Source organism: Macrosteles quadrilineatus, unplaced genomic scaffold, assembly GCF_028750875.1.
Source record: "Macrosteles quadrilineatus isolate MER2022 unplaced genomic scaffold, UCM_ALF_1.0 Scaffold_2__2_contigs__length_208266976, whole genome shotgun sequence".
Classification (NCBI taxonomy): domain Eukaryota; kingdom Metazoa; phylum Arthropoda; class Insecta; order Hemiptera; family Cicadellidae; genus Macrosteles; species Macrosteles quadrilineatus.
The window spans coordinates 27,559,789-27,572,077 of record NW_026542595.1 but is presented as its reverse complement, the minus strand read 5'-3'; the positions used below and the strand labels follow the sequence as shown (position 1 = coordinate 27,572,077).

Genomic DNA, 12,289 nt, shown 5'->3' with positions numbered 1-12,289 from the left:
AGACAAATAACAGGTGAATTGGCAGGTTTTTGGACAGTTGGACACATAATGGCTTAGTAATTGGATTAAATAATTGGAAAAATAATTTAATTTTGATTGGATTAAATAATTTTGGATTTCGATTAATATTTGGATTAATAATGGCTTTAGAAAGTCAGTAAACAGCTTTTAGGATGATATTGCCGTAGCCTACAATATGATTTGAGATTTTATGAATGCAATCGTCATAGTTTTTTTTTTTTTTTTTTTAAAGAGGTTGGCGGCCTCTTTTAACCTTGCATTTGCCCGTCCACATAGACTAAGCGCCCGTGCGTGGATCGTTAACAGCAAGGCAAGGAGTGAGCCGGTACAGTACAAAGGTGAACTGTTAAAATTTTATCGGCAGTGACCAGGATCCGAACCCACGACAATGCTGCCTTGGGCCCGAAGGCCGCGACGCTACCGACTGAGCCACCGACTCACTAAATGTTAGTTTTAGTCAGTTAGTTTTAAAAATGTCTACTTATTCATGACAAAAAAAAATGGGGAAATGGGAGGTTGTGCACACAGTTCTAGACGTTAAAACTGGCTGTAGAAAGTCACCCAACGGCTTTTTAGGAGGATATGGCCGTTGTCTACAGTGTTTTGAAATTCATGAATGCAATCGCCATGGTTTAATTTTTAAAATGTCTAATGTTTTTAAAACCCCCCCCGGTAGCCCCCCCCTTGACAAGGTCCTAGAACCGCCACTGAATATTTGTACAGGACTTCAATAACTAGAACCTTGATATCTCAAATTCCTTGATCTCAATTTTTTTCCATATAACCCTTGAAACCTCAGCAAATCACAATTCCAAAAATACCTTTTTAAGTCAAAGGGTTTATTTTACCTTGATAGTCAAATTTTGACTTTTAGTGATCTGTGTAATACACTTAACCTCTATTACTCAAAATTTCTTGTTCACGTGCCTCAATAACTTGAAGCTTACTTTTATAAGTCAAAGTTCTCTTAATGCACTAAATAGTTACTCTACTCTACTATTAAATAAAACTCTCAGAATTATTTGCTAAACGTTTATTTTTTTAGATTAAAATCCCCTAAATTTGCCGCTCCTAAAATTTGCTGCCCCAGGCGGGCGCCTAGTCTGCCTATTCGGAAATATGTCCCTGGAACTAACTTTTCTATATCCTCTTCACAGAAAGATGCCGCCATTGAAGAGAAACATTGCTGTAAGCATTTTCGGAACCCAACAGGAACATATCTTGCAATAATTCAAGTGATTAACAACAATATCATGCAAAAGAGATTTTGAACTTTGTGAGAATTCATCAGAAAGCATTCTTATGGTGAAACGTCTGTTTTCACGATTTTTTTTCATTTACTTTTTCAACCAATTCCTGACTCACAAAAGATGGCTGGCCGCTGATAACTCGAACCTCACTTGCTTGAAAAACTGGATGGCTTGAATTTTTACTATTACTCATTCAGCTTCAAGGTATCGAGGTCTTAGGTTAAGATTGCTTAGTCCCAGCAATTTTTTACATTTGTTTCAGTTTTCCAAATTGGCAACTGACTTGTAAGGATTGTCAAACACTGTAATACTCAGATTCGTTCTTCTGAAGTTGAACAAGTTTTAAAAGTAAATCTGTTTCAATGAGTAAAGATTTATTTGGTTATTGCATAAATAATTAATACACTAGGATGCAGAAAAAATTAAATTTGAGACTTACCACTTATTATTTATGATTAAACTTTGTAGTACTTACTTTCCGTGTACGGAAATCAGACTTCGCTTTTCCAAAAATTAGCTACCGATATGGCTTTGTCATTCGCATGTAAAAGATCATCTAATGTGCAAGACTGGTCTAGGCGTGGGCAGATCAGCAGATGGCCAGGATCCTGAACAGCACCAAGATGTTTTCTTCGTCTGGTAAGACCCCATTTCTGCATGTTTGCCTTGCATTTTGGTACCTCGACCCTAATTCGATTTAGGGTCTTCCACATCGTGTAATGAAGGCCTCCACCAGGAGCCAGTTCCTCCCTGGCTGGTATGGGAGGGTTAGGATTGCTTGAGAGTGATCCATCCAGAACTCGTGTCCGTGATAAAAAGCTCTTTCTGGATCGAAGCCGTCGCTCTGCAGGTTGGTGGCCGTGTAATGGGTGACGAGGGTCTGTCTCTTGCTTAGTCCTTTCTGCGTCGGCAGCAACATCATGTCGGATTGATGGAGGGGCAATCCCTATGATAGGATAGAGTTTATGTGTACTGGGGGTTAGTTTCAAACACCCAGTTACAAGCCGAGCCATGTCATTGACTGCAATGTCAACCTTTTTTGCATGTGACGATGCATTCCATACTGGTGCAGCCGACACACTGAGCACTAAAGCTGAGGTTCTGAGGACATTAGGGTTAGCACCCCAGCATCTGCTGGTGAGCTTCCTGATGATATTATTCCTCGCTGAGACTTTACTTCTTGTCGCAATACAATGCGCCTTAAGGTCGAAAGTTCTTAGGATCGTTTGGATCTTTCCCAGGTTTGAGCAGTGAAGCCACACGAGCTTTCCTCCATGCCTTTGGTATATGCATTCGGCTTACGCACATGTTCATGAGGCTCAACAACCATTGCATGGCATTTTTACCTAGGTTCTTTAGTTGTTCGACTCTGATCTTGTCAATACCTGGAGCTCTATTAGTCTTTAAGCTGGTAATGACTGCAGTTAGCTCGGACATGGTGAATGGTTCTTCCAGGAAGTGATTCTCACTTGCCACATCACGCACAACAGACTCCAGGTATTTCCTTCCATAGGTTTTGCCATTTAAAAGAAGGTTGGTAGCAACTTGATCGGCAGTAACTGTTGTAAAGTTGTCTTTTGGTTTTGTCGCATCTCCATTTATGTTCTTGAGGAACTTCCAGGCCCGTCTGCTGTTCACCTGCATATCTAAACTCTCCACAAGATCACACCACTTAGTTTTGCGATTTTCGGCAATGACTGACATAAAGCTCTTCACCTGCTAGAAGTGTGTCCTCAGCAAAGGGATCATTGTCAAAGAGACCTTGGTATTGTTCTAGCAGTGGCTTTGCCTCTTCAAAGAGTCCTGCGATGTAATGGGTTTGACAGCCTCTAGGTATCATTTTTCTCGAGACCTGCTGGACAAGCTTAACGAAGGAGTCATACATATCAGGTTGTGGAGGGATATTGACGATTTCTCTGTCAATGATCTCCTTAAAACCCGTCCAGTTGGCCTTTTTGAAATTAAACCTGCACCTTAGAGGAACAACTTCAGGTTTAACAACAGCACTAACGGTGCATTCTATAGGTCTGTGTTGAGTTCTGGGAATCGGATCACCTACAGACTTTTCACACTGGGAGGCAATCCTGCTGCTCACAAAGATGTTGTCAGGGTTATAACCCCTCTTCCATCTACCGCTGTTAAAGGAGCAAGGGAGCTTAGGATCGTGTAGAAGCTGCAGGTCATTTGCCTCAGCCCAGGTTTCAAGTTTTGTCCCATTTTCACTTGTCTCTTTGTATCCCAAAGCAATGCTCTGACAATTAAAATCCCCCAAAACGAAATTAATGTCATCATAGCATAGATTATCGGGCTCTGTAAATACATACTGAGATTCGGGAGGCTTATACAAAGAGGTGACACTGTACTGTGGTGTCCTGACCGTTAGTATCTCAGTATTGTTCCTCTCAGTAAGCGAAGCTGAGGTGACGTCAATGTATGGCCTGGCAAAAACAGCACTACCATATTGATCATGCCTGAGGTCTCTCTAGAATCAGTCTCATTCCCTCTATGTTGGGTCTAGGTTTTAAAATGCCCCGGTGTGTTTCTTGCACAAGGAGGAAGTCTCATTCGTACGTCTTGCACATATCAGACAGTAATACTTCTTTGTCTCTCGATATTCCCTCGATATTAATCGAAATCGTTACTAATGGCCTTGAAAAAGACCGTTTAGGCAGATTCATTTTTCGAAGTCGTCCGGTTGTAGAAGGATTTACCGCTGACATGTCAGCGTTGCCCGGGGTGCGCCCGATTGTGATGTCGTTCATAGCGTGCAATGGTCACAATCTTCGGGGAGACTCCTTCTGTGCACCCCAAACTTTGTAGTGATGTGTATTTATCATATTTTTATATTCCTAATTCTCTGTGTATCTAAAACACATCTACATTTCATAATGTAACTTCAACTTGTAATTACTAAATAAGTTTTGGCGCAGCACTGTACTCAATCTATGTTTGAATAAAGATTAATCGATTGATTGATTTACTGAAAATACATATTTTGTTTGAAAAAGGTTTGTTTGACTGTAGTAAGTTGCTATGAAATGTGAGTAATTACCATAAGGCTCTTGTAGTAGTGAAGGCCCAGGGCATGAATGGTAGTAGAATTTCTAGGGTCTTGTTCCAAAGCCCTCTGGAGGCAATACTCTGCCAAACGGTAGTCGGACTTAAAGGCCGGGAGCTTCAGAAGACCATAACCACAAAGTCTGTTCACTACTTCTGAGTCTGGCCGCAGTGAAATCGCCTCTCTGCAAAAAAAAACCTCTATTCTGGATCAAAGTATCCATTATAAAATAACAGTTATTGTTAGTTAGTTACTAATGGCTCTAGTAAAATACTGAGAGAAATAATTGTTAAAATAAAAACCAGCCTCAAAGTTTAATTATTGTTCACCTTGAAATTATGAAAATATTGTTTAATATTTTTATTGTTGTTCTAAGAGAAAGAACTTCTTCAAACTTTTTTCTAAACCACATAGTCTTTTCTTATATCCTAAGTGTGTCACAAGTTTATTGTAAAACATAGAACTAAATGTTTGCTTCATTTAAATGTAATAAGTTAAATAGTTTGTAATCAATTAAGTGATCTTAAATTGTTTGATTGAGGACAACAAATAAGGAACCTGTTTGGGAATACGTATGCTGTCCGTCTTGAAGCACCTAGGAAAGATGTTTGTAAATATTGTCGACTAGCTGACAATGTCATAATTCCTTATAAGTGAACTGCACCTATTGCATTTTAAAACTTGAAGGAATCTGATTTTAGTTAATTGCAGAGTACCGGTAATGTTTGATTGGTGTGACAAGTTTTATCCAGATTGAAAAGTGTTGTAAAAGTGGTAGTAAGGGACATCAATAAAAATTTCCTGGATCCTGTTGCCATTAGTCATGCAACTGGTTGACAAATGGTGTTTTTAGAACAAGTACAAAGTAAGGTAGCAACAAGACTAGGTAATGAATCTATATAAATAAAATTAGAGTTTTGTCTGTACATAGCTCAGATTTATATATTTTTAGGTTATTTTTACGTTTTATATGTTGAAGAAGCAGAAAAAAGTCTTATCTATATTTCTGTCAGTCTGTCTGTCTGTCTTTCTGTCTTTCTGTCTGTCTGTAACACTCAAGATGGCATTTTACGCAATCTTCTCTAAGAAAACGAGAGTACCTATCAAGATCCAAGTCGTTTTAATGTATTCACTGGATTGGCGAGAGTGTCTTTTGCCATTAAAACATGGCCTCACTACTTTGTAAATAAAATTGCGGACGTTCAAAAATGCAGTTTTGTGCGATCTTTGTCAAATTTTTGTTAAATTTTTATCACATAAATCATCTATGAAATAACGAACAGCTGTTTGGATCAAGATTATTTTTTCTAGCTGTCCCTGATATGTTTACAAATGTTGTTTACAAATACCGCAACCATTTCCGATCACGTTTTGAAAGCAAGTCCCAACCAACTGAGATTAAAAACGTTTTTCTTACATAACGGATTTAATTAATCGCAAGTGCAATATTATAGTGTAACCGTAAATGAAATTAAATAATTAGGCATCATCCAAGTCAGGAACCAGAGATTCTTTGTGTATAAAAATGTTCTTGATTTTTGATAACCAGAAAGAAGACCTTGAATCAGTGTTGTATAAGGCTGGGACACTTTGATCGTCGCCAATAGCTTACAAACAAGGTTTCCATTGACTCAATTCAATTCAATTCAATTGATTTGCTTCAATGGTGATTGTGTAAAGTGTAAAGTAAAAAAATCACAACTGCAGTGGGTGATTGTAACAGAGGTTTACGGATGATGCTAAATTCGCTTTTCTAATGTGTCACTTTCTGTTCTGTTTCTACTCACCGTGTGATGCAATCGCTGGACCATACCCCATCACTATCTCAACGATTGATAATTGATAATATGCCCATAGCCCATCTCTTGGGTACGTACGCCTACCTATTTATTTATTTAACAACCTTTTTGACGACGATCGTTGATACCGGTACTTTTCCATAGAATACATGGCCTACCTACTTAAGAAATAAAATTACAAATGTCCAAAAACCCAACATTGTGTGATTTTTGTCACATTCAACTGACTACTATAAGATCCCTTTGCGGAGAACGGGCACACAGCTAGTATTTACTAAAGATAGATACGGTACAAGAAATGTCAATGATGGTCTTTTACATAAAACATCTACAAATACTGTTTACTATATAAGGCACTAAGAGTGCAATGAGAATCAAGCGCAAGTGATTCCACTTACATTCACCTGAATATCATAATATAAAGTATATGACTACTTTACTAAATTAGTGAAAAACTTGGTTAAAATAAAAACTCCAATTACTTGTACAGATCAAAGGACTTTTGTTGAATCTCACTAATTTCATGGAAGGTTTGGCTGTGGTAGAAGTCTTGATCATTGCGATGTTTTTGGAACTTGCATTCCCCAGCCTCGCGGTATGCTTGAGCGAGCAACAACAAATGCCGAGGAGAACGTTCCTGTTCTACAGCTCCCTCTAACAACTCCACTTCCTCTGATGATACTTCTTCCAGGGAGGATTGGAGTTTACGGACACGTCCTAGATTAATTTTAAAACATTTTATTTGTAGTTAAGTTAATAAATCTATTGACCAACCTTATCACATGTAAAAGCTGTAACTTAACCAAAGGAATAGTTGCTGATTGAGAAGTAGTGTAAACTAAAGCTGTTTTATGGATAAAGCTCCCTAACCAACTAAGTTCCTGAGTTTTTAAACTAGGTGTGGGTTGATTTCTGTATATACACAATGGCGGCTCCAGAAACCATTCCACCCCGGAGGGCCTAAGTTCAATTTAAAAAATCGTGTTCATTCAAATATTTTGTGTATACATAATTGTCTAATTATTAACTATTTTGATTTTCTGTTATTTTTGTGTTTTAAGGGGAAAGTAAAAGTTACAGTTACTTTTAAACCGTAATTTTTACAGCAATGGGAGTTGTACCATTTTGTTCAAAATTTAAAGGTCATACTAAATCAAATATTTACCAAAATCGGGCTATTTTTGAGAAAATTAGGTTTTTCTGTTAAGTTAACTCATGGGTTTTTATGGGAAAATCACTATTTAAAATCATAATTTCAAAAAACTTTAAAAAATGCCTGGAGATACATCTACTACATGGCTTGGTACCTACATACCAAATGTAATCGAAATTGGACTACAGGTGCTGTCTCGCTGTCTGTAGCTCTGTACACATCTACACATACAGACAGTCAGACATCAATTCAAAAACCACTTTTTTGGGTTCACAGGGCCAAAAATGGATATGTCATCTCAAAACTCAAACTAGAAAATTTGGCCAAAAACCATATTTTCTCCATATATGCTACTAAAGTATAGGGAGAGAAAGTAAAAATAATCAAAGCCTATATTGTAGACCTTTAAAAAAAATTGTATTGAAATACATGAGGAGGGGGAAGATAAAACTTTAAATAAGAATCTGCCCGGAGCCGCCCCAGTAAATACGGCTAATCTGTGATATTCTTGTAACTGTATAGTGGGTTTTGAAATATTCGTAATATAAAGTAAGTAAAAATGTAAGTAAATAATAAGTATAGCCTACTCAAAGACTGAGAAGTGAGGATCATCCAAAGGGGTGAGTTGGGAATGAGAGCAAGAGCTTGACGAGCACACTGCAGTGCTAGTCGTGCTCCTTCACCACGATAGTGATGGAAGAACCAAGCCTTCAAACCTTGCAACGCTGCCAACCCCTCAACAGACATATCCTTCACCATTTGCAAGTCTTGCACAACCTGAGGAAACAGTACATTGTATAACAGTAGGGTTCATATTCATCCAGCTATCAACGCTGCTATTGTACACTGCATACAGTCAGTGTTTACAAGCTTCTACATTTTCACCTGTTAAGTTTTTTAATTCAAAGCGTTTAAGACGGTAACCAAAAGTACACACAAACCATGCTTGAAAGATGCTTAATAATGCCTGAAAGTTTTATTACAATTTGTCGAGCGGTTTCGGAGTCCATAACGTACATACATACATAGTTCCTCTTTTATAGATATAAATTTTGATAAAATTTGGAAAATCCATTTATTTCATTCTAAACTATTTTAGAATGAACTATTTTATAAACATTTTACTAAAAAAACACTTGTTTGTGCGACCCTTCCTGTCGCAGCAAACCTAAGTACTCATTACACTAAGGTTATTTAAATAAGGAATAATTGTGATACTATTTTACAGCAAGTTTAATTACATTTGCAAGTAAAGGTGATATTTTTTACCTTAGATCAGACTTTTGAGTTTTGTTCTCAGATAAAATGACCTCCTGTCTCCATTGTAAGTGCGTTGAGAATTTTCTCTGGATTGTTTTAATCAGAGATTATTGTGTAACTTTAACTCGATTCAACTTTTGATCATAACTTATTAAATTAAATTGTCCATGTCTTAATATTACATTTCAAGGGATGAATAAGAGTTTAAATTGAATTGTATGAAACAATTATTTATGCTTAAAACAATCTTAACCTTCTTACCTGTCTAGCTTCAACTGGACAATCACTTCGAAGCAGCAAATGTACTTTTGTAGACAGGAGAACGTGGATCAGAGCTTCTTGCACCATGCTATAAGTTTTTCCATCTTTGTTTCTTTCTTGCTCTAATAACTCTTCGCACAATTTAAATTCCCTCCATGCAGAAATGTGCTCTCCGATGGAACTCAGTTCAAACACCAGAGTAAGCATGCTTACAAATCTGAAAATGGATCAGTAAAGAGTAAACTTCATACACTTTTTTCTTGTGTTATACCTCAAAGGACTGTAGAGGTTGGATGTTTTGGCATTTAAAAGTTCTAAGATATACAGTAGAACCTCTATAAGATTCCACTATAAACTGTAGGTCCCTTAGTTTAGCTGTATCCCTTTCAGACCCAGCACACTCATTTGTGTAGGTAAATTTTTAAGTCCTGACAACCTAACCAACACGATTGTGTAGGTTAGATGTTTATTTGTTTTTTTTAATTTCTGGACCTTTCTGTTGCTCAGACCTGTACGCATCGATTGTGTAGGTTATGGAGATCAGCTGGGAATTTTTGTTTTGCAGTCTGCCTTCATGTCTTATGGTAACACTGATTGTTTTGTTGCAATGTCACGGTAAGATAGGAGAAAGAGGCAACTGTTAAGGTTATTGACTGTTTTATTTATGTTTTTAAACGTATGCTAATTATTGCTGAAACTGAAATGGTTAATATGGTATTATGAAGGTTTCGTCTTTAAAACAAACCTAATCAATAATTTTAGTATTTGAAATCTAGGTTAAAAACCAACAATTATTCAAAATTTGCTCAGGACTTAAAGCGGTCGAGATGACTAAGATTCCCGGGTCTTAAAGGGGTATGGGCTATTAATTAACAGCTGTGTCTAAGGAATATGTCGGTCCTAGTCACTGACAAGACTACAAGATCGCGCCACTCATCCTACACTCATCTCCATTCATACTTGGCTTAAAATACCTACTTTGTATAGTTGATTATTCATAAGAAAGTATGGAGCGAACATTTTGAAACGTACGTTTTAATGTCCCTGCCCTTTTACTTCGTAGATACTGTATTTGTAGTATATCATCATGTGTTTTAATATTTTTTGGGACGGGGGCAACATGTTACACACATTTATTTGTTGATAAATAGGTTCTAAGTATGTTTTTTTGTATTTTTAAAGTCTTGGAATTCACGACCATCACATGTCCCTAGGGTACATTTTTCAACTTTCACGCTGTTTTTAGACAAATTATTCATGCCGAAATATATAATGCCCTATTTTAAAGTCATGAATAGTTATTAAACTTACAAAAAAGGAGCATATAATAATTTTGTTTTCATTGCGAACTGACTGCCATGACAAATTAAGTCTGTCCCTCGATTTGACGTCCCGACCATAATGGCAAAATTTGCAGATTTGGAACTCGACAGTGGCAAGTCTGGCGGCAATAGCGTCAGTTGGTTTTAGAGACTGGTTCTGGATGTGCGTTATAGTTTTGATGTACCGGTGGTTTTGCAGTAAAAAAGGAAGTACAGGATTAATAAAGATAAATTTGAGATAAATTTGATCACGACCGTACGTAGTAATCTTATGAAGTAGACATGGTGTGTTAATTTGTGTTCAGTGGAACCTCGATAAGAAGACCCTTTATAACAAGTCACTCTTGATAACAAGTGTAATTTTCAAATCCCCTTGAATTTATTTAACCTCTAAGCACATGTTATTGCAAACCTCAATAAGAAGTCAACCTTGATAACCAGACTTATTTTATAATCCCCATGAGAGTCTTGTTATCAAGGCTCTACTGTATTATATTGTAATTGGTAAGTGAACCTAGAAACCCACTTTGCCTCCTCAAACATGAGATGTAGGGCTGCCACCAGAAGAGAGCCAAATAACACGTGATTTCACGACCGTATTATAACGACCATCACAGGTTTTTTCACGACCAAAATAGCCTTATCGATTTTACTGTGTTATGGTCGTGAAAATACATTTTAATGTCATTGTAAATTGCACAGTTTAGTTTAATTGCAACACAATTTTTTCTTATAACAGTACAATTAATTGAAGGATGTAAAAAAATTTTGATTTTGAACTAGATTTACATTGACCGGTATTTTTATTGCCCTATATAAAGTAACGCTTATATTGTATAGAGTTATAAATAAAACTATTACGTTTTAAAAATAAATTATGCTTTATCAAGTCTTGTGGAATATTATATGAATAAGAGTAGTGGAATGAAAACCTAAATAAACAATATAGTTATTCTCGTAACACTTGTCCCTGACCATAACATTAATGATTTGGATCATAAAAAATTAAACAAATTATATATCAAATTTCCATCTTTTATACACACTATAGAAGGACGCCTCTTTAAAAACATGAAGGTTTTTCATATATTGGGAACGTTTGTTCAGAGTTATACAAACTTAAAGAGATTTTTTTAGCTTTTTTTCAATTTGTTGAGTAATCAGATTTTTTTTTTTAGAAAGACCAAATACGGTACGGTACCTATACCAAAAGCTTAGTGAACTGTTTATTGCAAAATGGCCCTAAATCTAAATGAATCTGTGGCGTCAACTTAGCCGCAGCTGTATTGCCGTTAGTCTGTACTTTATTTTAATATTTATTATGTAACAGCTGTTGCTTGTTTTTTGTTCAACTATTTAGTTTTGACTATGTTATGACTCAGCACACTTCTTCATTCGTTTACAAATAAAACTTTATCAAATATTCGTTCGTATAGTGGTGATATTATTTCATATAGACTAAACATCGCTATATATTGGTGACCCCGAACAACGACAACAAAAAGCACGACATTCCTTCATCAATATTACCAATGTCGCTAGAAGAAATCGAAGCTCAATTGGCGAATCTACGAGAGCAACAAGATGAAGTATCCACCAACGTTCAGCAACGCAACGACCCTGGTAATCTATCAGTGAATCGAGTTGCAGTAAAGCTTCCACCATTCTGGGCCGATCGACCTAATCTATGGTTTGCTCAGGTAGATTCCCAGTTCGCCATCTCAGGCATCACAAGTGATGACACTCGGTTCCACTACGTCGTATCTCAGCTTGAAACACGTTACGCAGTGGAAGTAGAGGACATCATCACAAATCCGCCTACAACGAAGCGTTACGCTGTACTTCGTTCGAAGCTTATTGAAAGACTGTCTACTAGTGAAGAAGAATGCGTTCGTCAGTTGATAAGCGACGAAGATATCGGAGATCGCAAGCCATCGCAGTCATTCAGAAGCTATACAACTCGGTATGGACGAAATGTTAAGCTCAAGCTTCCTGGACTTCCAGTCTCTGCGGGGGGCTGATGTGGTGTCAACTTAGCCACAGCTGTATTGCCGTTAGTCTATACTTTATTATAATATTTATTATGTAACAGCTGTTGCTTGTTTTTTGTTCAACTGTTTAGTTTTGACTATGTTATGACTCAACACACTTCTTCATTCGTTTAC

General features: G+C 36.9%; 1 protein-coding gene across 2 annotated transcripts in view; it reads right to left on the bottom strand.

Moving 5' to 3' along the window:
* Window positions 1–12,289, bottom strand: part of LOC128987279 (uncharacterized) — a 43,691-nt gene that overhangs the window by 6,820 nt on the left and 24,582 nt on the right. For both annotated transcript variants that reach the window (XM_054408039.1, XM_054408040.1), the window contains 4 exons: window positions 8,803–9,019; window positions 7,869–8,058; window positions 6,611–6,845; window positions 4,324–4,513 (listed from right to left, as the gene is read on the bottom strand). In XM_054408039.1, the coding sequence (XP_054264014.1) occupies window positions 4,324–4,513; window positions 6,611–6,845; window positions 7,869–8,058; window positions 8,803–9,019 (832 nt within the window). The remainder of the gene's footprint in view (window positions 1–4,323; window positions 4,514–6,610; window positions 6,846–7,868; window positions 8,059–8,802; window positions 9,020–12,289) is intronic.